Source organism: Lagenorhynchus albirostris, chromosome 2 (genome assembly GCF_949774975.1).
Source record: "Lagenorhynchus albirostris chromosome 2, mLagAlb1.1, whole genome shotgun sequence".
In the NCBI taxonomy this organism is placed as follows: domain Eukaryota; kingdom Metazoa; phylum Chordata; class Mammalia; order Artiodactyla; family Delphinidae; genus Lagenorhynchus; species Lagenorhynchus albirostris.
Genome location: NC_083096.1, coordinates 27156877 through 27183480, shown reverse-complemented (window position 1 = coordinate 27183480; position 26604 = coordinate 27156877). Strand labels below are relative to the sequence as shown.

Sequence of the window (26604 nt, the reverse complement as noted above, 5' to 3'; positions counted from 1 at the left end):
ACACACAATCCGTTTCCTCATACGGTCTTTTACTTTAGGACTTTACTTATCTAACTATGGGATTACTGAATCCATGAGTTTGTGAGTGAATCCTTCCTTTTTACTACTTTAAGCCCTTTCCCTGCCACCGCCCAAACTGGCTCAATATAATTGAATACTTTTATTTATATATTTACATGTCTTTAAATGCATACAAGTTAGATACTTTTCTAGATATTAAATCATTCTAAAGACACCTCTCTGGATTGTAGAATCTGTGGACAATACAGAAAAATACACCATGAACTTTCTGTAACATCCATGCACACAACATACCAGAAAGCCAAACCTTCTTGATTATAAATGATCAAAATCAAGAATTACAAAGAATTCCTAAATAACAAGAAAATTCCTAACACATATGTTAAATATCATTTCTATCTTAGTGGACACAGTATGTCACAGTTTACTTTGTTAACAGCATCAGAAAAAAATATCAACTTCCAGGACACCACTTAGTGTTAGCACACTTACCAACCATATTATTTTCAGTTTTGTTGAACACTTACCCCTCTTCTGAACCCAACCTTCTTTCACAATGGTAACATCGCTCATGATGGCGCCCCTCTGAGCCCCCAACTTGGAGAAAAGGTACTTTGTGATACCAGCTTTGGGGTTTGGATTCTCTGCTGCTGCTGCCCTTCCCACTCTCTAGTGATGACTCAGCCTGGAAGGAAGTATTGAAGAAAGAATTTCTTTTTTTTCCATTCTTGCAACTCACACAGCAATAACAAACAACTAATTCTTTGTAAATGTCTTCAACTGGCCTGACCTCACATAAAAGTCTAGCTCTTCAAACTGGGGAACTTATTTATTAAGTAGTTTTATAATGAATGCACTTCCCTGGTCTTGTGACAGAACTTCAAAGGACAGTGAAACTTTTAACCTACAAGGTTGCAACAAAAAAATGTGTTAAGAAAACCACTGTCACACCTACACAAATAATACAGAAAATTTCCTTGGTAATGTGTGTTTGAGGTGAAAAAGGAAGAGAATGAAAGTGAGGTGGACTAAAAGTAAATCTCCATGTATGTCTAGTTTCAAAATCTCAGTAAATTTAGAAATAGTATGGCAAAGCAATTGTGAATGTTTTTAATTGCTGGATTTTATGTAAAAAACAATGTGCTAAGTAACCAACATTTATCTATGCTTACTCTGCCTTGTTCCAAGAAACATTTTAGGTAGATTACAATAAATAAAATATTATAAATCATATAAAATCAATTATTTTTTAAAGTAGATGGAGTGAAACAAAGGGCATATGAAAGTGGGAAAAAGTATGGAGTATTCAGGACATGTCAAGAACTATTACAGGTGCTTACATCTATTATACAATTAACTCCATTTCATAGATGGGAAAACTGAGGCTCAGAGATTAAGTGGCTTGCCTGATTTCAACACAGCTAATGAATGATGGCACCAAGATCTGAACCCAATCTACCTGATTCCAGAGCCTGCATTCTTATTGACTTAAAAAGAAGCCAGAGTAAAAATCTACATATTTGTGAAAGGTGGACCACAAATTTAACTTGAAGCTTTCAGGAAGCAATACAAATAAGGAAGTACAATCAGTTTCAATATTTACAGTATCCATAAATATTTTAAAAAAGAAAAAAAGAAGTTGTTCAGAAAGAAACAATTGTTCTAGGACAAAAATATGAAATTTAACCCATAGGTCTTCATAAGATACCTTGTAGTGTAATAAACAAAAGCCCTCAAAAATATCCTCACATATATACAGCAATATATATGAGCTTTACTGGCTATTTCTTATTGTCCCTCTCAAGCTAAAAAGGAAAGTGCCAAGATAAAATTGAATTAAAGCATTTCCACAGAAAGGAACCAAAAAACGTGACCCAGGAACCCAGGCATAAATTTCAGATAACCAGAAAAATGGATGTATGGACTATATAACTATACTATTTTCTCAAATATGGTTTTAATAAATAGTGCATAGGAATAAGTTCAAGGTTAGACTTCCTAGCTAGTATTGAAATGAATTACAGTTCTTTTTCCAATGCAAATTAAGTACAGAGCCTAATAATTTAGCAGTCAGGAATTAAGACTACCATTCTCTTAAGAAAAGACTGACAAAGTTTATGTGGCTGAATAGAAGACCACCCCACTCATGTGCCATGGGGCTGAGGGCAGCAACTACAGGCTGGAGCAAGACTGTCCTCAAAATCATTCAGAGTCAAAAGGAATATTAGAATCTCGGTGTATTCTCCCAAAATATGTTTGACAGAATACGAAGAGAAATTCCAGAAAAATAAGAAGAAAAAGAGGGTTAAAAAAAGAAAAAAAAATTATTTGGTCAAGTAAGTTTGCGAAATTCTATAAACCATGTCTTTCTCTTGAAACAACACTATTACCATATTAAAGGTACAAAATATATAATGTATAACCTTATTTATCTCAGCAAATCCTAAACTTACTTAGACACACAGGGCTTTTTTTTTCCTTTAGTAACATGTATTGAAATCCAGGGGAACACACTGTGAAAAACAGCCATAGGAAATGGCCACATAATTCAAGACAAGACCCATTTCACCATTAAAAACAGGCAAAAAACAAAAACAAAAAAGCTTCCAGTAAAGAATCAAAACATCATTTTAATTTGATTTATGTAACTTCCTGAAGAACTCAACATGGTCAACTGGCTACTTAATATGAAGCTAGATAACTGAAAGGGTTAACTCTTTATACAACATAAATAATTACAATTAACCCTTGAACAACATGGGTTTGAACTGTGCAGGTCCATTTATACATGGATTTTTTTTCAATAAATACAGTACCTGCATTTTCATTTTACAGATCTTTAAACTAAGTGTGGGGAAAAGTTTGTGTTCAATTAGAGACCACAATATGTAGAATCAAAAGAACTAAAGTTTGAATCCTTATTTTATCCACACTGTTTCAGCTTCCTGCCCTTGGATAAGTCATTTACCAATTCCTTTGTTTTTGAGACAGAGATAGCAGTAGGCAGATTTCTGACACTGGGGTTGGGATGAGGGAAGCAACCCACCCCAGTACTGGTCAAGAGTCAACTGTATAAAGGGAGTTAAATATTAGGGACACTAGTGCAAAATGATGTCTTTAAAAGAACTGCACTTAGACCTTCTCTTTGGTAGTACTTAGAGCAAGAGGCCTCACATCTATTAAGCCATTCTTGGTTTCTGACTATAAAATTGTATACTCTGGGTAAATGAAAATTCGTATCTTAATATCCTTGGGATTGGAAAGGTAAGAGATCGGCGACCAACACTTAGTAATAAACAAAAAATAATACACATCCAATAAACATATACAGAATATTTTCCTATTAAAATAATTTGTATTATAATACCCTTATATAAAACACTAGAAAAACAAAAGTATTTTCAAAATTGGTTCTATTTTTTTTTTTAAGTGGACATTTCACTGAAAGAATCTTAAAGCTAGAAGGGACCCTCATTTTACAGTTGAGGAAACAGAAATCAAGACAGATAAGTGACTTGCCCAATGTCATACAGCTACTTTATAAGAGAATCAAGACCACAAAAACAGGTACACACTTTCCACTAGCACTGCCTCTTCAGGACAAAACAATATATTGAAATATTCAGATCAACCCAAAATCAATGAATTCTATTTTATAAAGAAACTGTTTCCAAAAACTAGTTTTTTAGATAAAGATGTTTATCAGTGCCTAAACATTTAAACTTTTTAAATGTATATTAAATCAACAGGACAAAATTTATCATCTTCAATAGGGCCAGTGAACCAGGTACTACAGAGATGGCTTTATCCATTTTGCATCTTAAAATGTTACCAAATTCCACCCATATTCATAATTTTCAGCTTTAAAATTGCTCGGGTCACCTCTGGCTAAAATGATACATTATTTGAACACAATTTAAAAGACGTTCAAAGGTATACTACTCTAGGATTATGATCAATAAGCTAGAAATAAACGCTGTCTTTAGTACAGAACCAATGCTATCGACTCTCAAGCAGTAAACTATATTCTTTGATCTACTTTTCCTACAGTGGCAACACTCTTGCACCAAGTCAAATACACTCTCCCACTCAGTCTTCCATGTTACTAAAAACACTAATCTGCCAAATGATGAGCTGTACTTCAGGCATGTAATCTGCTTCCTAAGGTAGAGTCCTACAGTCCTAACTTCTTTAGAAATGTGTTCTATCCAATGAGCTGTAAGAAAGAAAATTTGGTATATTTTTCTTTTAAACCTATTGAGTTAAACATTCATTGCTGGGTAATCTAATTTTTCCCATTCTTATAAAATTTCATACAAAATTCTTAGTAGATTCAATTTATAATTCACACAAAGCAGTAACACTAAAAGTATTTTCATACAAAATTGAGAATTTGATAATAATTACATTTGAATGTCATTTTAGAATTTACAAAACATTTTCACATCTTTTACCTTATTCAATAGCATTATTATTTAGTAAAGCAATTTAATGCTGCCTGGCACATAAGAGATGCTCAACAAATATGGAATAAATGAATGAATAGATGAGTGAAAGAACAAAGATGCAGCTTTAGATACCTAATAAAGACGAAGCAAATTAATACTGTAAGTCGACAGAGAATGGTATGAAGCCATGGTAAAAACAAACCTAAACTTAAACATTATGGAAGCACCTACAAAAAAATAATTAAAGTTGAAATAAATATTCTTCCCTATTCATTAAAGTATGTTTCCTATTAATTTTAATGCCTAACACACATTAAAATTATCCTTTTTTCTCGACTTTTTGTTGAGATGGTCAAGTTTCAATTCCCAAACAAATCAGGCATCAACACTGCCCAAAATTATCCATTATGGGAGGAAAAAGGGAAAGAATAGGATATTTTCTTCATGATACTTTTAAGAATTTTTAAAAGATATCTGTTTACATACAGCAGCCAACCATTCAATTTTAAGCAATAAAGTTCTTCAAACATCTGTTTAAAATATCATTCGCGCAACATTTTTTATATATATATATATGTATATATATATATACACATATATGTTCATTCAGTCAATAAAGATGTATTGATTATCTACTCTGTGACAAGAACTATAATTGAGTATACAGGGGGCAAGCAAAACTAAGTATTTCAAAACTCTTTTCCAAATCTATAATAATTTGTTATCAAAGTGCTTTCACATATATTTTCTCATTTAACTCTGAAACAAATTTGTGCAGTAGCTATAACATCTACAATTTTGAACCTAAGAAGACAGTAACCAATCAATAACGATGACATTTCCTCACAGTTACCATAACAAGTTAGTGACAAGTAACTACTTCTTCTATCAGTTTGTTATGCTTGCTACAAAATAACACAATATGAGCTCTGAAAAACATGTACAACATTTGTGAATAGTTCTGAACATTTTTTTCTGTAAAAAATTATATTTCAGAAGTCCAGTAAAGCATGTTTTCAAACAAATTAAAAATTAAATATAACTACTGCATCACAAACGAAATTATAATAGAAGACTAAAAGTTAAGTTGACATAAAGTTAAAAAGCACCCCAAGCAATTCTATTTTATAAAGAGCAAAATTCATAGGTTAATAATTTCCTGTATGTTAATTTCTAAGTTAAAAGCCATGATACAAATCTATAATACAACCTTCTATAAACTACTATACATTTGGCTATAATTAATACTATGTGGAATATACTTGCTCTGCACCCACATTTTTTATATACTTTAGGTACGCTAGCCAAACTAAAGTAATGAAGAACTGATATCCAAATACAATAGAAAGTTGCTACTCTGAAAAACAATGATGGTCAAGGGTAACCATGGTGTAATTCTATGATATTTACTGATTTTAAAAAATAGGTGAGACTAATGTATGCCATAATAAATGCATAAGGCTAATGAAACTTTTAAAAGGATTTGAGGGAAAGGAAAAATAGTGGAGTGGAAGGGAAATTCAAGGTAACCTGATCGCCACTTCAAATAACTCTAAGCCAGTCTGTCCTTTTAAGAGTTATCCTGCTAAAAACATATCATATAGGGAAGTGAACCATACAAACTATATACTTTGGATACCTTTCCTCTCTTCATACTACAATACACTTTGTGGATTTTCTTTCAACTCTTTCCATATAGATATCTTCACTGTTTCACACTATGGGAAAATACCTGAATAAGCAAAGGCAAGATTTCTAACTTTCACACAAAATATCAGTTATTCTAAATTGCCAATTCTTAAAAATCAGCTTTATAAACTTTGAAATATGCATATAAAACCATAAAGCATTTCCCCCCCTCTTCCCTACCCCTGTTTAGGGCATTTGCATGCCATTTCAACCAACACATCCATTATTAATCGAGTAAAAAAAAACAACTCATGCTGGGTGATATATTTAATATTCTAATTTGAAACAACTAAGAAAATGCTTATTGGATTCTTCTGGCTCACCTAAACCACTGAACAAGCTCCTGACAAATTCACCCCTACATTTCTCATGTAAAATGTGGCTTGTCTCTATTTGAAAGCACTTATGTAACAACACACGGAGAGGTTAAGGGTTGCTACTAAAACAATCTTAGTTGCACAGTTGGCCATATTTTTCCAATACATCTGTAAAATCCTTCTAAAATCTGACTCAGGGACCTCCCTGATTATAAAACAAAAAGAATACACACACACACAAATGTCATTAATCAGCCTGACAGATTTTACTCCTGATTAAACTGAAAGTTAACCAGTAGGTATGGAATCCTGTAACAAAGTTCATTACAATGGTGCATTAGAAAGAGCACAGGACAGGACAAGAAACTTGGGTCCCTATTCCCAACTCTGCCCGGCCCAGACTAATGCTGTATAAGGCCCTTTAATTCTCTGTGCCTCAGTTTCCTTAGCCATAAAAATAAAAGTATAGCATTAGATGAACTCTAAATAGCTCTTATTTATGGTTCTTCAAGTTTAAAGCTACTGAGTATCTATTTCACTTATAGATGGCATCTTAGGTGATAGTATCCTGATTATACACAGTTCCTGTCCTCAAAAGGTTAATATATAGTTGAGTAGATAAAACATTCAAACATCAATTCCACTCAGACAAAATTTGGACTAAATTCCACTACTGGCAAAAATACCATCTTCCTCCCCCTCTCATCCCCTAGACTCCCAAATATAGTCAGAGGCTTTTTCAATTAACATAGAGAAGAAAAATTCTCATTTGAAAATCTCCCAATGATTTCTTCCAATAATTTTTTTTTACTTTTCCCTCTGAATATTAGCAAAATATACCCACTTAAAAGTGTGAAATATCTGTAATTGGTGACAAATAAATATAAACAGAGTACTGAAAAGAACTAAAAACCAAATCTACAGGTCAAGAAGCATACACTAATTTACCTATCGACTACCATTTGGAGATTTCCTGGCAAAGGAAATGTTTACATCTAACATGTTCAAAGACTATGGTGCTACAATAAAACATGTAAACATCTGTGGCATTTAATTCAGCATTTGAAAGAAATGAAATTTTAGAAAAGTTACGGATCAGTCAATATGTTTTACTATATTATCTTGATTTCTGTGGAAATTATACTATACAAGTTTATTGAAATTTAGCATTGTCATTGTGAATTCTAATAATAGGTACAAACAGGTTAGGACAAACACTGAAAGAAAAAGTGTTTCAAAATTACTAAAGTTAAAATGAAACAAAATTTTACAATGCCAGAAAAAGTATTTTCTCCTGTGAAAATCACTTTCAAAAGTGTAACAGGCTATTGTGAAGATTAAATGCATTTATACACGTTAAGCACATATAACAGTACCTGGCACATGCAAGCGCTCATCAGGCACTGGTTAGCATTAACTCTAAATTGAATGTAGCTCTATCATACATAAAAGACCATGATAAAACATGTAAGTTAACATCAGATGATTCAGGCAACTACAGAAAAGTACATGGTGTACGAAAGGAACATTTAGAATTCTGATGCGCACTCTGAAACCTGGAGTAAAAGAGAAATTTTAAATAATTTAAATACTCTAACACAAATCTACAAAAATTAATCATGTGCATTGATTTATATTAACTTAAAAATAAAAATGCAAGTCAAATTACACGACTGATTTGGTCAAAATGAAATGATTTCTTTTTCTGTCTTGCATCTTATGTTAGTCATATATTTTTATGTTAAATATTTTTTAGTGCTTGAAACTTAATCTCACTATAAAGACTAGATCCTATCAAATCATGCTAAAAATCCAATTAACACATCATTAACAATTGCCTTATCTTCCCAAGGGTGAATTATAGTACTAAAAGATATAACAACAAAAGAAAGTATAGCCATCTTTTCATAAAAATAGGCAAAGTTTAAGTAAATTCTAAACTTCCACAAAATTAATTTGTAAAACCAGTTCCTCTTTTTAAAGAAAACTAAGTAGTTGAAAATTTCCATTGAATTTTTTGTAAGAATGTCTCATGTTTAAATAGAAAGCTAGAGTTTAAAAAACCTTAAATCCTTACTTTGCACAAGACTCTATGCTAAGTACATGTGTCCCATATGTTTAACGAAAACATGTTTAGATTTGCAGTGATTATGAAAACAAATTCACTGTCTAATAGTGGTGATCTTCTGGATGAAATGTAAATAGTAAAAGTTTTTAATCAAATCAGTCCCTACCACACAGTTCACACTCTAATATTTGTTGAATGAATGAATGAATGAAATCTTATTTAAAATATTTTACAGCCATTTAAGTTACATAAACAAAAACATCCAAAGCAACATTCTGACATACACAACTTAAACTAAGAGTCAAAGTAAAAATTAATTTTAAGTTGGAAAACAATTCACTAAAGTAATCATTACAGAACGGCTAAAAGTAGGAGACAAAATGAATACAAATAATAGTTTCAAAAATTTTTTGCAGAATTACTTTAGACATTATTTTTCAAACACTCTAAGAATACATACTGCAAATACACGGTACAAACATAAAACTAAAACTTTACATTCACCTAACTTCCAATGTTGCCTCATTCGTGTGATACATGCACTTCCCTCACTTTAAAATTAAAAGCTCAAACCAGTCAGATATTGGGATAAACCCTAGTGAGAAAAACAAAAAACAGGTCTTCAGATGCAATCTCACTGGTGAACTTTCAAAGTCAAGACTATGTATCGGCAAAGGAAAAAAAATCTACAGTCCTGACTTCTATCTTGCAAATAATTGTGCATCCTGTCATACACCTTAAAGCTAGTAATACTAATAAGTAGATATTCCAATAAAAGATGTTTTCACGTTTTAGACAACCACCTCCTGTAATATTCCTATTCATTTACACATATTTCGCCATGACAAGTTCTGAAGACACAGTTTCCTAAACCATCTTTATGGAATTCTTCCTCCTTTGGCTTTTTCAACTATTTTCCAACAATGCATAACCTAATTTAGTGACTTTCCATCAAAAACAAAGCCCAGTAGTTGTCTAATGATTTACAGTCCACTAAAAGATATTACATGACCATGCTTTACCAAAGATGGAACATATATCTAAATTGATGATTTGAGGCAGTTGCCAACGCATTAACTACAAAAAAAGGCACTATTCCACATTCTTTAGCTTCATGATGAACTAAAAAAGTGTGAACATTTTATTGACACCAGTAATTAATATAGATACCTGGGTTTCACTGTTTAATTTCTACTTGGAAACGTTATCCATTACAAACTACTGGGCTCTCAACCAATTACCACACTGGTGAAACGTGTTGGTTTTATTTTCATAACATTATTTGATGGAAGAAACGTGAGTATGTCAGCGTTGACTTATGGGTAAACATTTCCTCTGCTTTCAGAAGATAAACAGTAAATACCGGTATTGAAAACAGGGCCCCAAAGAAATTCAATCTAGCCTAACTGTGGATTCCCGGGAAATCCCAAACAAGGGGTGACCCCGCCTAGGAGTCAGGGTGAACACAGCAACCAGCTCCCCTTCAACTTTGGGCTCAGAAGGGCCCCACTAGCATCATGGCTGATGCAGACCGATGCGCAGGAGAAGGTGGACGAGGAAGAGGCTGGTTTGTTTACTTGCAGCCAGAGCCGCCGCCGCCGCCGCCGCCGCCGCCGCCGCCGCCGCCGCCGCCGCCGCCAGCAGCGACAGCATCACTGGATCCGCCAAAGCCAGCATCTTCCGTACATTTCTATTCTTAGCACACAACTCCGGAGCGGATCAAAACCCCACTACTATTAAAAACACAGACAAGCACGTTCCCCACCTCCCACACACCCCCACCCGACCAGGGCCGTCTCTTCCTGTGCGCCGGCGGCGGAGTGGGGGGGGGCGGTGTGGGGAACAAGACCCCGGGGAGCCGTCGCATCCCTGCCTTCCCCCACCCACGCGCACACAGCCCCCTCCCCCACCCAAACGCCCTGACACAGGCGCTCCCCGCGTTACATAACCCCGCCGCCACCCCAGGCCGAGCGGGCCCCCTCCCCTAGCCGCCGGCCGGCGAGGAGGGTGAGCGGGCTGTATCGAGAGTGGCGCAGAGACCAGAGGCGCCGGGCCCGGGCGGCCCAGACCCGGACCGCATCGCTAGGCCAGGAACACCCTCCCCGGCCCCCGCGCACCGCCGCCTCAGCTTCCCTCAGCAAAGTGAGGGGTGCGGTCTGTCCGCGCCGGGCATCCCCGGCCTCCGCACCCGCATCCCAACCCCAGCCCCCTGCGACCCAGCCCCCGCCCACGCCCCCGGCGCGGTGACAAGCCGGACACCCCCACCTCATTCACCCACCGCCACCCCCGCCCGAGGGGGGTCCGGAGGGAGAACAGGCGCGGCGGGGAGAGGGCAAGAGTGGGGGGCGGTGGCTGTTACCTGCAAAGGCGGCGGCGGCGGCCCCGCAGCTGCTCGGGCGGCGGCGGAGGATGGAGCCGGGGGGCGGGGGGAGGAGAGGGGGCGACTCGGGGGTCCCCCTCCCTCCTCCTCCCCTCCTGTCCTCCCCCCACCCCGCAGAGCCTCTGGCCCCCCTGGAGCCGGTGTGGCCGGCGGGAGGGCAGGCGGCGGGCTGCAGGGGAGGGAGGGAGGGAGCCGGCCGGGCCGCGGAGCTGGAGCGGGAGGAGGCGGAGGCGGAGGCGGCGGCGGCGGCGGCGGCGGCGGCGGCGGCGGCGGCGGCGGCGGGAGGAGGGAGGCGGCGGGGGGAGGGGGCGGAGACTCTACGTGGGAATCGGATCTCGGCTACAAATTCAATTCATCACCAGAAAACTCCACTCGGGCGGGGGCCGGGTCGCGCCGGCGAGGCGAGGCGGCGGCGGGTGGAGGCTCTGGGCCCTGGCGGCCTGGCGCGGGTCGGGGGTCTGCGGCCTCCTCTCGGGCTGCGCCCCGCTGGGGGGCCCGCCGCCGCCTCCCCGCCCCCTCCTCCCTATGGGGCCGCCGCTGATCAGCTCTCGCTACCGCCGCCGCCGCAGGCTTGTTGTTGACTTTGAGGAAAACTCCTGACGTCAGGGGCTGGCGCACGGCGACTGGCGGGAGCTGTTTCCCCGCGTCCCCAGCCGGCCCGCCGCCTCTGCCCCCTCCCCGCGGGCCCCCGTCCGCGGGCTTCCCCGCGCCCCCAAGCCCGCGGCGGCCCGCGCCCCTTCTCCTCTCGCGAGAACACGCCCCCCCTCCCCCCCCCAGCCGAAGCCGGGAGCGGGGCGTCGTTCCCGGGCGGGAAGTTGTGGGTTTTCCCCGCGCCCTCGTGGCGCGCTGCGGGCACCCGAGGCCCGGCAGGGGAGGCTCTTCTGCCTTCCGCGCGCAGCCAGGCCCGGGGCTTTTCCTCCCGCCCGCCGCAGTTCCAAGGAGGTCAAGCCGGGCGCGTGAGGGGCCGGGACCTGAGGCCCCAGAGATGGGCGGTGCCCTGTGGGGGCGCGCCCCGGAGAGCTTGGAGCCGGGCGGGAACCGACCCCACCCCTCTGCACCTCAGAGGTCAGTCCAGAGTCTGACACCGTTCCTGACTCCTAGGAGACCTTATCGTCCAGTCTAGAACACCTCTCTCGGAAGAGCCATCCTCCCTGGGCTTCCTGTAAGCAGTCACCACAAATAGTGTACGGCTTGCATTAGCATCGTAATTCAACCTTAAAATTTCACACTTTTTAGAGACGGTAGTTTTCATTGACTTTGGGGAAGCCATGATGTATTGCACTCACTACGAAGAAGATAGATAGCATTTCTTTCTTTTGAAGTTCATGGCTTCTGAGGATATTTGCAATGGAAACACTGTTTTTTTTTTCAAAATGGCCAATTTTTTTTTTAACTATACATCATACTCCATAAAGTTATAAAAGAAGTTTACTTCTTCTGACACCATGTATTATTGCTTCTGGAACACTTTGAAAAAACCGTATTATTTCACCACGTGGCTCTAACCTTGATGGTGTACCTGTTATTTCTCCCAATGCAAGATTCTTGTTAGTGCTTTTAGCTTCTTTAGATGAGTGATTCCTTCTGACGCGCACTTCCTACTCTTACCATGTCCTGACAACATTGGGATGGTAGTCATTCTTTTACACTATATCCCTGGTATTTATATAGGGAGTTGTATTTATATATCTATGTCCACACCTTTTATGAAATGCATATCTATTGGGATTGTGGACAGGGATATGAAACCTAATTTAAAAAGGAAGTGCTTTTTAAGTCGATTTTCTCCATTTGTAAGGGAAGCACTTCTCTGACCATTTCAGAACAAAATTTGCCATTTTAATATATACAATCCACCCGAGAGTAAAAGTCCTCAATTGCTGCTTTTCTCCGTCTTCCGTATTTCCCAGCGCGTCATGAACTGATTAATAAATATACACTGTCTCCTAATTCTATTTAGTTTATCTGTGTATAAAATATAATTTATTACCATAATTATCAGACCTCTAACAGTCCCTATTGGCAAAGTGATTCCGTTACAGATTTCTTGCTTGGGAGTAACAAAAATTGGTCAGATTTTTATTCTATAATAACCCAACCCACTTTTTATTTTTAAGAAAATAGTCACTATGACACCAGCGCTAAAAAGAGTGTCTCAAAAGCTCTTTTAAATACTTAACTCTGAGAGTGGTGATATTCTGAATTACCAGATATCTCTTACCAACTGCAATTTTCATTTGTTTCCAGTTTTAACATCAACATATTTGTGAGAACCAAATTTGTCTTATGAGCCATACTGCCTCAAAATATTTCTCCATCTCATCAGATTGTATTAAATCTTAACTGGATTAAACCCTAAAAGTAAATATTGTATAAACTACAATGTATTATATACTCTGGGCTTCATGTATTTGAAAAGTTGTAAACTTCTATTTCTTCTGTGTTTTGTACTTCTACTCTAGTAGTTTCATCAATTTCTGTAATAAAAGCATATCCGTTTTTATTATACAATTATTTATTATAGAACTATTATTTACTTAAGTACCATTGTTCTTTCTCTTAGACTGTGCCATCATGAATTTTGGAGAATCTGCCAATTGTGATATGATGGTACTTCATACACAGTGTATGCTAGAGATCTCTTCGTTGTCATCACTTTCCAGTAATATGGGCAGCAGGAACATGTTCATCCATGGGAATGTCCCTCCTAAATTTTGGAGACAAAGCCCTCATTCTTTATTAAGCCAGAAATTCTTAAGGCTAGTATCTCTCAGTAGTAGTTACTTATGCAGCTTAAGAAAAGTATTCACTCTTCTTGACTACCAATGAATAAATTAGATACTGAGAGCTATTTGTTAGTACTTCCACCATTTCTTGGGAGTAACTTAAACTAGAAGGTACATTTAGAATTTCAGGACATCAGGTAACAAAAATTAAGTTACTGCCTCTCTGCCTTTATAACAAGGGTATCTTGTCTCCAGTGTCCAGAACAGAACATGACACAAAGTATGCACAAAATGTGTTTGTTGGATAAATTAATGAATGAATGGGCAAATAACTCTTTGTGTCCTATGTGCAGTTTATACTGTACTCTCCTCTTGGGATGGCTTATTGGAAAGATCATGAACACACTTTGGAGACTTGGAGATCTGAGTTCAAATCCTCCCTCTGCAGAATTGAGGTCTCAGGCAAGTTTCTTAACTTTTCTAAGCTTTAATTTCCTCATTTGTGCAACGATGATTACAACTACTTCAACAGCTTATTATGAGAATTAAATGTGATGAAATATTAGATAGTATCTAAAACATAGTGCGCGATTAGCAAGCTAAAATTCCTTTACCATAAACATGAATATATTTGTTAACACTAGCTGCTACAACAAATAAATACAAAAATCTATCCTGGCACACAGCAATAGAAGTGTATTTCTCATCCATGTAAAGTTCAGAATGGCAGGCAAGTCTCCTCTAGGCATTTATAAGAATAAAGTTTCTTCCATGTTAGAGTTCTGATGCATTCAATACATAATCACAACATCAAGCTGGCAGAAAGGGGCAAAACATGGAGGATCACTCAAGGAAGGTTTTGTGCACATCACTTCCATTCCCATTCCACTGGCTAGAACACTCCCAAGCCACCAAACTACAAGGCAACCCATGAAATGGAGTCTAGCCCAGGAAGAAAAAGAAATTAGTTTGATGAACAGCCAGCAGTCTCTGCCACAGTTGGTTTCTGAAATAACCATGCTAAGTCTATAGCTGTAATTAATGAATATTCTAAATGATTAATAGAGCAATTTCCAAAAGAACATAGTTTAAATCCAGGTATAAGTAGCAGAAGAGTAAGTTACAATAGTTATCGATACTGTCTTTTCTCTTTTTTACAGCTATCTTTCTTAAGGTATAGGTCTGTATTAGTAACATGAGAATACCTGAAGAACAGGTATGTCACTAATCTGTTGCCATGTGCAAAGGGGATACTTAAAGCTCTCTGGAAACCTCCCTCTTGTTTTATATTGGCAGACTTGTTTTCCTGCTGTGTTACTAGAGTGTGAATGAAAAATTTTTCATTCATATTGTCATGTTCTCTCTTAGATGGCTAAGTCTGTTAGCAACTTAAGCAATCTCTGGACATTATATTTAGTATTTCAGAACACTTGGGTCACAGAAAGTTACCACAATTAAATAACTGCTCGTGGAGAATTGACCTAGAATTCATGTTCTGATTCCAAAGCAACAAGCATACACATTATTATTCGGACTGCGGGTGAATAGAGGTATGCAATAATACTAATACCTACATATTTTAATCCCAGAGCCTCATTTTAGGATATAATTTTAACTTCCTGAGGTGGTGTGCATTTCCTGTTTCAGAACCTGCTCTGTGAGGACTCAACTTCTTAATACAACTGCTAGCAGTGAAATAATGACAGTAAATTTCCAACCCTCACCTAGGTAATTACCTCAACTCCTTCCTCAGTTATCTCATGTAAATACAGTTCTGTTCCAGAAAGTTTCCCCATCAATTTTAAAACACAACTTCTTCTACTAGTGAAGAAGTAATAAAGTACTAAAATACTTTCTGAGTCAACTGGAAAGCTTCAGATCTACACCTGACTTTTTTTTAACCCACTACAAAGTCCTTCAACTGTTGAATTTGTAATATTTCATTAAATAATACTAGTTTGCTTTTTATAGTAAGAGGAAATTCAGTATCAGAATTTTTCTATCGACCTTTAGTTCCTAGATAGAACTATGGCCACTTTCAGCTGCAAACACTATCTCAATCAGAAATTAGATTTTAAACAAAACACTGAATTTGATTTAGAATTCAAGCCTTCTTTAGGCTGAAAGCCTGTATGGGGAAAACAGGCAAACTCAGCTTCTCTATTTCTCCATCTCGTTTTCCTCTTACCCCCCACAAGTCAGTCTCTGGATGAAGGACAAAACAATTCTTATCTAGCTGGTAATGTTGTTATCCAGTTTTGCACTCTCTTGGCCTGACACACAGAACCCCCATAGGATTTACAGGACCCAGTGCAAAACGGAAATGCTGGGTCCCTTGTTGCAAAATAATTAAGAATTTCAAGACAGCAAAGCAGAGGATTAAACAAAGTACAAGTCTCTGTGCACAGGTCTGCACAGGTCACTGGCCCATGAAGCTACTGATATGTGTTTAAGTTCGGCTCTCCAGGGTCTCTTTGGAGAGCTGCTTCTGGGCTTCTCTAATTGCAACCCCTACAATGTGGGTAATGCACCTTTCCTTTTAGCTGTCCACTCCTAATCACCCCTCAGCTCCTGTTTCCTCAGCCCTGTTGTATCCTCCCTACTGGAGTCCTTTCACCCTCTGGCAGAAGGTCTCCTAGGCAGGACTCAAGATGGCTCCAGCCAGCTCCTTCTCTCCCATGGGACTTCACCTGGTCCTTGGGAAATACTCACACATCCTTTGCCCTGTAGGCCATTCTCTTCCTCTTGATTCTGCCACAGAAACAGTTGGGCAACCTGCTTCCCAGTTTCTACAGAATCCCTTCATTGCAGGGAACAAACACATCCCAAGCTCTCACAAGATCCCACAGAAGCCCATGGAAGCCCCTGGCATGAGCTGAAGAAGCATCCTCCATGCCCTCCCCACTGGAGTTGGTGAGTTCAACTTTCCCCAGTAAAATCCCTACACAAATCTCCTCTGTCTCAACTATTTTATATTCTTAAAGTGAATAAGAGCATTTGAGTTGCAGAATAGGCTTTGAATTATTTCCTTCATGATAGTTACCTAACTTGAAATTTCATACTTTTTTGTATTGGGGGATTTCAGTTAAAACTTCAGTTTTGGGCTTCCCTGGTGGCGCACTGGTTGAGGGTCCGTCTGCCGATGCAGGGGACGCGGGTTCGTGCCCCGGTCCGGGGGATCCCACATGCCGCGGAGCGGCTGGGCCCGTGAGCCGTGGCCGCTGAGCCTGCGCGTCCGGAGCCTGTGCTCCGCAGCGGGAGAGGCCACAGCAGTGAGAGGCCCGCATACCGCAAAAAAAAAAAAAAAAAAAAAAAAACTCCAGTTTTAAATTCCTATTAAAAAGCATATTCTCTCTGTGGTATAAATATTTTCTGTTTCTTATTTAGATGTGTGCTCACTTGTATAAAAAAATTATTAGCTATTACTGAAAAAATAACGTATTGAGGTTAATAGGTGTTCAAGGCACAAAATTAATTAAAATAGTATCTTCTCTACATATGCTTGTATTTCTGTTTGACAAATATGTGACAACAAACTGCCTTTTTCATACATTGTTATCCACATTAATTATATTAAATATTTAGATTCTTGCCTTTGGTTAATTTCTCAGAATTTTTTCTTAAAAAATTTGAACACTATGAAATTTTATGTCTAAAGAGCCTAAAAAGTATAAATAGGCCACAAAATCAAAAATAAAAATATAGAAGTACAATTTGTACTAAGAGTTGGTAACTTGGACTAAGGTTACATTGAGCCATGAAACCCCTGTATACTGGCATGAATCTCAAATCAGATGGATTTTTTTAACAGTGTAAGGCTGCCTTGATTTTCCTTTAATGTCTGTGATTGCCAAAAATGAGTTCCCTTCCTTTGTTCTATATCAAAGTATAAAAGATTCAGAAAATGATTGGGCTTTGATGTCTAGTTTAAACTCCTTAACTTTATCTTGCTCCATTCAAAGTGCTATTGTGAGCCTTGAGTGTACAAGTCAGAGAATGACAATTTACTAAACACGTCACACATGCCTACAGAAGGTTCTCATTCTATTTCTTCTCTAATAAAAAGTTACTTCCTTCTAGATGCCTGCTTCTAAATATCTGAATTTACATGACATCAGAGTTGCAGGATACCTAGAACTCTTGCTAATGAGCAAACGCTTCTTTAGATGATTCATAAGGGAAAACTGATAAAGAATGAAGAAAAAGGCAAAGTCCCCAACTTTTGTTATTCTTTATGTACTTCCTCCTTAATCATGGGTTATCATAAACTGTTTTTCTGAAATCTCCACTCAGGGTTTCATAAAACTTATTTGCATGTTTGCCTAGTCCTATTGTCTTCCCTGCTGAAACGTTTTATACCTCAGATCATACAGTTCACATTTTAACATTCATTTCAACTTAATTCCATAAATACTTGTTGACTCTCTATACAAAGGTCTAGAGAGAGATATGAGTACAACCCAGTGCCTACCTTCAAGATGTTCCATTCTATTAGGATACCAACATAAATAAGCACCAATACAAATAAGTGCAATAATAGAAACATATATAAAGGGATAAGAGAACACATCACGGAACAATTAACAGTGGGATGAGATGGACTAAGTCAGGTCAACCTAAAGAAAGAGAGGTTAATGACATTTTAGCTGAGCTTTAAAATGAGGTCAGGGAATTTCCTGGTGGTCCAGTGGTTAGGACTCTGTGTTTTTACTGCTGAGGGCCTGTGTTTGATCCCTGGTCAGGGAATTAGGATTCCACAAGCCACATGGCCCGGCCCAAAATTTTTTTTTTTTTTTTTTTTTTGCGGTACGCGGGCCTCTCACTGCTGTGGCCTCTCCCGTTGCGGAGCACAGGCTCCGGACGCGCAGGCTCAGCGGCCATGGCTCACGGGCCCAGCCGCTCCGCGGCATGTGGGATCTTCCCTGACCGGGGCATGAACCCGTGTCCCCTGCATCGGCAGGTGGACTCTCAACCACTGCGCCACCAGGGAAGCCCCCCAAAATTTTTAAAATAAATAAAATGAGGTCAGAAATTGATAAGGCAGGAGGAGACATTCCAGGCAGTTAAAGGAACACAAAGAAAAGCAAGAGAGTACCATCAGGACCTCCAGGAAAAGAAAATGGGTGCAGGGAAGGTTTCAGTGTCATGAAGGCATTTGAGCTGGGCTTGAAGAATAATCATGAGAAAAAATAAGAGAGTCTACATTCATGTAAAAGCAGTGGAGAGGGAGAAGAAGGAAGAATCTCCTGAGTAACTTCTGATGTAGAATCATCAGGGCAGAGTGATTAGATGGTGGGCAGAGGGGTAGTGAAAAGAAGAATGAAAATGATGTCCAGAATTATGCCCTCCTTGCCCTGTGAGGAGGAATGTGCGTGTGCGTGTGCGTGTGTGTGTGTGTGTGTGCGCGCGCGCGCATGCACACTGTGGTGGTTATTGCGTATTTGGGGATGGAGGGTTGTCAAGAGGCAAGGTTATGAGGGAGAAAAGACAAAATGAGCCATTTTTGACATTAAAATTGATGTACACCTGTGAGACTTTCAGGTAGATACAGTAATAAACACAGTAGTCAACATGATTGAGTGCTTACTCTGTGTCAAGCACTGTGCTAAGCGCTCTACATAATGTCAGAGGCATCTGAGGATATGAAAATATGGAGGTCTGGCTAAAAGACTTGGTCTGAAGGTATAGGTCTGCAACCGGTAGTGGGGTAGATGACATCAGGCAGCAATGTGATATAAAAACTGAACCTTGGTAAACACTAATACTTGAGGACAGAAGGAATAGAGAAAAAAAATAGCCAAATGAGTAAGGAGAGAAACAGAAGTTATAAAAACCAAGGTAGAGAGAGTTTCAAAAAGCGGGGATGTATTCAGTGGAAATACTTCAGAGGAGTTCAAATAAAAGAGAACATTTGATAAGTTCCTACTGAATTTTACCACTGGGGAGTAAATGGTTACTTTTATGGAAGTAGTTTCATGGTGTAATGGCGATGATAGCTTCACTGAGTTAATGAGAAAATGGCCAATTGAGGAAGAGGGAATAGTGGAGTGATGGGAATAGGAACTAATATTTATTGAAACCTACTATGAGCTAAGTAAGTTCTGTTCTGGCATTTTGCTTAAGTGTGGCAGGATGCTGTCTTGAAATATTAACCATTGTTTTCTGGTTTCTGACTCCCCTAGCTCTTCCTTGCCATCTAGAGAACTAGAAGATCATTGCCTCAGGAAAGAGATGGCAGAGCAGATTGATGAGGAAAGGCTTCCTTTCCTGGCTTTTTAGTTTCAGAAGTCTAGCCCTCAGGGCAAAATGGAAATAACTCTAGGGCTTAAAACAGCAGACTTGGGAGAATATGTGGTGCCAAGAGCAAGACCTCGCTCACTCGCTCACTCGATACCACCACCACCACTGGAAAGCTCCTCAGGCTAGCAGTAGGAAGAGGATATGGGAGTAGATGGCTGGGTTTCTGGGGAAGGGCCAGCTTTACCCCCTGCCCTATGGGGCCAGCCCGAGTGAGAAAATGAGTAAATAACCTGGTAACCTTCAAGATTCCAGAAAAAGAGAAAAGTTGTGTTTCGTTCCTTGTGAGAGCATGGATGGATGGAAGGACCAGAGGTTGACTCTTTCCTGTGGTTAATGTAGGCATTCAGCCCCCACAGAACTTCCTGGGACCCAGCATGACTTGGAAAGCAACACAACAATTCCTGTGTGACCAGGATTTCTGAGATTTAGGCAGACATCTGAGATCCCCGCACTCAACTGTGCTGCAGGATTAGCACTGCAGTTCTAGCACATCAGCAGATGACACTGAAGGGACTAAGGGACAGCTCAGCAGCAAAGGGCAATTGAGATGACCGACATCTCAGAGGATGCCAGTGTGTACAACCAAGACTAATAGCCCTTTCCCTTCTCGTGAACTGTTACCATGTAAGCCATTCTCCCCACTGCCTTTGCTCCAGAACCTCATCACAACCCCAGGCAGAAAGGAAGTTTCTAACCACCCAGCCAAATGGAGACTCAATATTGAAACACTTGAATTCAGTTCAGTTCTGGAAACACTTGAAGTTGGGAAATTAAATTCATGCCCACCATATCTATTCTATGATATTCAATTCTTAACCATCATTAAATAGGAATTGCCATTCCCACATTACAAGTGAAGAAATAGATTCAGAGAGATTAAGGAATTTTTTTAGGCAGGCAAGGGACAAAGCCAGGGCTCACACCAAGGTCTGTTTTACACCAAAGCCAGTGTTCTTTCTACCAGGCCATTTTCAAAAAGTTTGACAGAGGAGAAGAATAATAACCAGAAGGGGATCCAGGGTGATGAGACTTTTTTTTTTTTTAAGAATGAGAGAAATTAGACAATATAAATGGGGAAAGGAAAAAGAGCTAGTTGAGGGAAAGACATTGAAAATGAAGGAAAAGGGATTATTTATCAAGGAATGATTCTAAAGGATATGGGAGATGAATAAAGATAAAGGGATAAACCTTGAATGCAAGGTAGGTACTTCTCCAAGGTAAGAGTGAACGTGGAAAGGATTTACATAGATAGAAAGAGTTTTGTAGACAAGTGTGAAAATTTTGACGGCATCAGTGCTTCATGACATGAAGGAGGAAGGGCCAAGTGCAATACCTGTAGGACGCATGTAGGATGCAAACTGAATCATAACTTGCATTTTAGTGCCTTGAACAGAAGGTGGTATATGTCATGCATTTGACTGAGTTCCTTCAACACTGTAGTGGCATTATGCCCAGATCTGCAACCCGTCCTTTGAGGACTGAAGCAGACATTTCTCCAGCTGCTCAGAATGTTGGTCATTGACACTTCTTAATTCCCCTTCCCAGGAATTGTCCTCTACTGAGAGAGCAGGTTTACCCCAGATTACATCCCCTACCCAATGACTGTTCCATCTGGGATGTAAGGTCTAGCCCCTTGCCTCAGTTCAGGAAGCCTATAGGACCATCCATATCCTCAGACTTCTCTACTGCTCCCCCATCACAACACACACACACACACACATACACACACACACACACACACACACACACACACACACACACACACACACAGGATTAACTGAGGTCTTCGTTGTGATTGTGCTGCACTTCACCCCCTGCCCAGTCCTGCTTCCTTCACTCCCCCACAGGAATTCCCCCAAAACTTCCTGCAGGCACTTAACCCATTCTCAGGTCCCTCTGTATGGAGGACATGTCTGCTCCCCCCATGCCAAAAGAGGCCTACTCTGAAGGTGTGGCTTGGGGTTTTCTGGTACTTGCGTGAAGTTTTAGCAAGCTCACTTGTCTGAAGGCCTAAATGCACATTTCCAACTTGTACTAATGTAAAGCTGCTATTTCTTTTCCAATGCCTATCTTTTGTATGTATTTTTCAGTTGGGATCCAAATTCACAAGGAGAGAGAGGAATTATTTTACTCTCTGAAAACTTGGAAGTGGTAAAGAAACACTTTTTAGTGTTTGGGTGAGAAACAGCAAGAATGACAAGGAATGTGAAAAATAAACATGATGTGGAATCTAAGATTAAAAAAATGGTTCCAACATCTAGAAAATGTCCATGAACTCTAGTCCTGTATACAAAGCAGTTCCTACCGAAGAAAAGGAGTGAATCACAAAGGGAATCTACCCAGGCTCCCAGTCATTAGATTTAAATCATTGTTCCTTATTCTCCAGATTTTTGGCTTAATTCAGAAGATTTATAAAGAACCAAGAATGTTGACTCTGTTACAAAGAAGAACTGCAACAGCTTTTTGCTAAAATCAGTCTTACCATTACCTTAATTACATTTTATTACCAAAAGATAAGTACGCTAAATGGATCCACATATCAAAACATCTATTATAGGTTTGCAGAAGTGATGTAAGGATGACACTATTTTTATTAAAGCCTATTTTAAAATTACTTTAATTTGACCCCATTTTATCCCAAATTACCCTTTGAGATAATTTTTCAGGCTTAGTCCCAAGTTAAGGACAGCTCTGAAACTTTTTCCATAGCAAGAAATTAAATTAGGTAAGATTTCATTTGTTTTGAGAAAGAGCAAAATTCACAAACATTTACACTTTAGACTGAGTGTTTCAAGAGTCATATTTTACAGATTTCACATTTAATATAATTCTACTTCTGGTATTCATTTTTGTTACTCTACAAACTAACCAGAAGTAATAAGGTTTCAGGAGCTGGAAAGCATGTATTTAGCTTTTCTCATCTGTTTGGGTCAATGTTAGGATTTCTAAGGTACCATGAATGGTGTAGTTAATTATTGATGAAGTGAATCCACAAATTTGTTTGCTGCTTGCCAGTTGTATTGCTTATCTATAATGCTATTACCAGTTTCCTCTAAAGCATGAAGATTTCCTACAAAAATGGAAGCTATACAGTTGTAATTTTTCACCTTTTATAAGATTATGGGGTGCAGGAAATGGGGAAACAGAGAGGCCTTCAACTTCTCCATCTTACGGTAATATTCCTTGCCATCTATGAGGTGAAGAATGTATGAGATAACAGAATGGCTCTGCTCTCAGAGGTGATGATGGGTTTGCTCTGAGCTATCAACACTCATACCTGGGCCTCTTATGATCAATGACACACAATTTGGAGACGGCTGACTGGGGTTAATGGTGCAATCTGTGGCTTTGGAACAGAGTTCTTCTCTATGTGAAACTAATTGGCCCATATGGGGATTAAACTGGTAACAGTGTCCTCATTTGTCAACCCATCTATTCAGCATTTGAATCTGGTTACATTTGAGTACTTCCCACAATTCAACCAATGTATTTTCAAATGATAATATAACCTCAGAAAGAGGAAGAGGTAATTGTTTAAAATATACAAGCTTTTTATCAACCCAAATCACTGTAAGAAAGTCATTATAAATTAAATAATAATTATCCTATTGCCAATTATTCTTAATTGAATATCCCAAGCTGTGGGAAACAGAACAGGAGGTAAGTGTGCTTCTCATTAAGTAACTTATTCCATTGCAAATGCCAGAATTACTTTGAAAATTCCCCAGACATGACTTCAGAGTACCCTCCTCACTGCCCAGGGACTGCTTAGAGGGTTACCATCCCAGCAAACCCAGCTCTTTCCCAAAACATTAGGTTTCAGACTGGGACCTGACCTTTTTCCTCACTTTCTTTTTCTTTGCTTCTATGCTCATCAGCTTTAATCCTGACCCCAGAGTATTTTTTATATCCATTTACCAATTACATGATTAATATGCTGACTTTGTGGGGGAAAAACCACTCTTTACCACAAAATAGAGGTCCGGCCTTCTATAGAGACTTCCATTCACACTTCAGTTCAACTGAGGACATATCTTGACAATACAGCATACTTTTTAGATCAGCTTAGATGTTTTTCTTTCAATATTCTTTTGATTAACCTGATGCCTTTCTCCAATTCAACTGATGCTTAGTATCCAACTAACACAGACAAAAACAAGTCTCAAGTTGTCAAATTATGTTATAGTAGAGCCTGCAGCATAGTGGAAACAATAAAGTCAAACTAGTAAAATAAAACAGAGAGTGGACTTCCCTGGTGGTGCAGTGGTTGGGAGTCCGCCTGCCAGTGCAGGGGACAAGGGTTCGAGCCCTGGTCCGGGAAGATCCCACATGCCGTGGAGCAGTAAGCCTGTGTGGCACAACTACTGAGCCTGCACTCTAGAGCCCGCGAGCCACAACTACTGAGCCCGCCCACTGCAACTACTGAAGCCCACGTGCCTAGAGCCCGTGTTCCGCAACAAGAGAAGCCACCACAATGAGAAGCCCATGCACTGCAATGGAGTGGCCCCCGCTCGCCACAACTGGAGAGAGCCCGCGCACAGCAACGAAGACCCAACACAGCCAAAAATAAAATAAAAAAATAAATAAAAATTTAATAAAATAGAGTAAAATGTTTATTACTAGGGGATAGGGGATAGGGGGATAAGATAGATGTTATTTAAGGGTACAAACTTGCAAATAAGCCCTAGAGATCTAATGCACAGTATAATGAATATAGACAACAATATTGTACTATCTATGCGATGTGATAAATATCACTACAAAGGCTATCATATTACAGCATATAAATGTACCAAAGTAACACGTTGTACACCTTAAATTTACACAATAAGTCAAGTTTATAAAATTTAAAAAAATAAAAGAGAAAAAACTAAGAAATTAAAAAAAAAAAAAAGAGGTTAAATAGGAGGCCCAGAGGGGATGGATAACAATGAGCCAGGTTGTCAAGGTGACCACATTTACATGCAGTGGAAGAGCATCTTCTTTACTTAAACCCTCAGTTAGAAGCTATCTTTTCATGCCAAAAAGAATTTTAAAATAAGTGAACTTTAATCAGTTATAGAAGTAGCAAACATTTCCCACAAAGAGTGATAAAGACCCAAACATAAGAAAGTAACAGAGCAGTGTGGTCCAATAAGAGTGTGAGACAAAGCAGAGCATCAGCATAGCCTTGGCAAAGAGAGAAGAGTTATGTGTACTGGACTAAAAAACTCATTTTAGCCCTATTGGCTAAGAGTTTTCACCAGCTCCTTAGTGAAGAGAAATTGGAATTTAACCTCAAAATTCTAATGTTCATTTTTATAGGACTATTTATATCTGCTTAAGTTAACATTCGGTTCTCTTATTATCCTAAAAAATTCTTAACTAAAAGGACTGCTGAGATAAATATATGTATAGGATACATGCTACCTTATTGTAGCAATCAAAATTCTAATTCCAAGAGGAGACAAAATCAGCTCAATGCTTCACTCAGAAAAGAATGTATTTTAGTTAGAGTGTACAACATACTATATTTGCATGAGAAACAGTGAAAGAGAGAGGAAGATTGAACTAATATGTGCAAAATGAAGAGTGCTCATAGGACTTCCTTTTAGTCATGTGTTGATTATTTATCTTCGTTTCTTGAATTGTGAAACATAATATTTTTGCAGAAAGTACTTAAAACATATGTATAGATTGCCCAATGATTTTAAAGCAAACACCTATGTAACTACCATCCAGATCCAAAAAAGAGAACATAAGCAGCAACCTTGAATACAGTGTGCTCTTCCTCACCCATAGCCCCCTCCCTCAATAGTAACCACTTTTAGAAAAATCACTTCCATGGTTTTCATTATAGTGTTCCCTCCAATTTGTCAGTCCATAAATAAGGTTGTTTTCATTTGACTTTCTCCTTGTTCTCAGTATTATATATTTAAAATTCATACATATTGTTGTGAGCAGCTTTATTTTTCCTGCTGTATAATATTTCATTATGTGAATATATCATGATTTTTTAAGGAGTTTATCGTTTTCATCTAAACTTTCAAATTTAATGACATAAGGTTTTTAAAAACAATATCTTCTTATTTCTTTTTAATGTCTGAAGAATCTGTAATATCATCTTTTTCATTCCTGATGTGGTTTATTTTTTTTTCTTTCTCTCTGTCTCTCGCTCTCTTGGTTGATTCTCACCAGAGGTTTGCCAATTTTACCAACATTTAAAATTCATTAGTTGCTGCTCTCTTTTTAATTTTCTATTTTCTAATGTTTTGGGGTTTTATTTTGCTGTTCTTTTTCTAACTTTTGAGATAGATGATGAACTCATTAATTTTCAGCCTTTCTTATTTTCCAGTTATGTGTATAAGGTTACACACTTTTCTCTAAAGACTTCTTTAGTGGTGTCTCATATGTCTGAGATGTGATCTTTTCATTATATTTTAGTTCAAAATAATCTTTATTTGTGTTCTGATTTTTTTCTTAGAATTGTATTTAACTCCAAAAAATATGTGAACATACCTTGTATGATTTCAATCCTTTAAAAATTATTCAGACTTGTTTTTCGTCCTAGCTTTTGATCAGTTTTTGTAAATGTTCCACATATGCACTTGAAAAAAGTATGTATTCTGCAGTTGTTGGGTGTTATATCATATACATATCTTTATATGTCCATATA

The 26604-nt window shown here is 38.9% G+C and overlaps 1 protein-coding gene across 1 annotated transcript in view; it reads right to left on the bottom strand.

Moving 5' to 3' along the window:
- The window catches only part of AKT3 (AKT serine/threonine kinase 3), a 393469-nt gene extending 382367 nt beyond the window's left edge, over positions 1-11102 (bottom strand). The window contains exons 1-2 of the mRNA XM_060128626.1: positions 10903-11102; positions 549-706 (exon numbers count right to left, since the gene is read on the bottom strand). Coding sequence (XP_059984609.1) covers positions 549-594 — 46 coding nt within the window. The 5' untranslated portion in view covers positions 595-706; positions 10903-11102. The remainder of the gene's footprint in view (positions 1-548; positions 707-10902) is intronic.
- Between the last annotated feature and the right edge of the window lie 15502 nt (positions 11103-26604).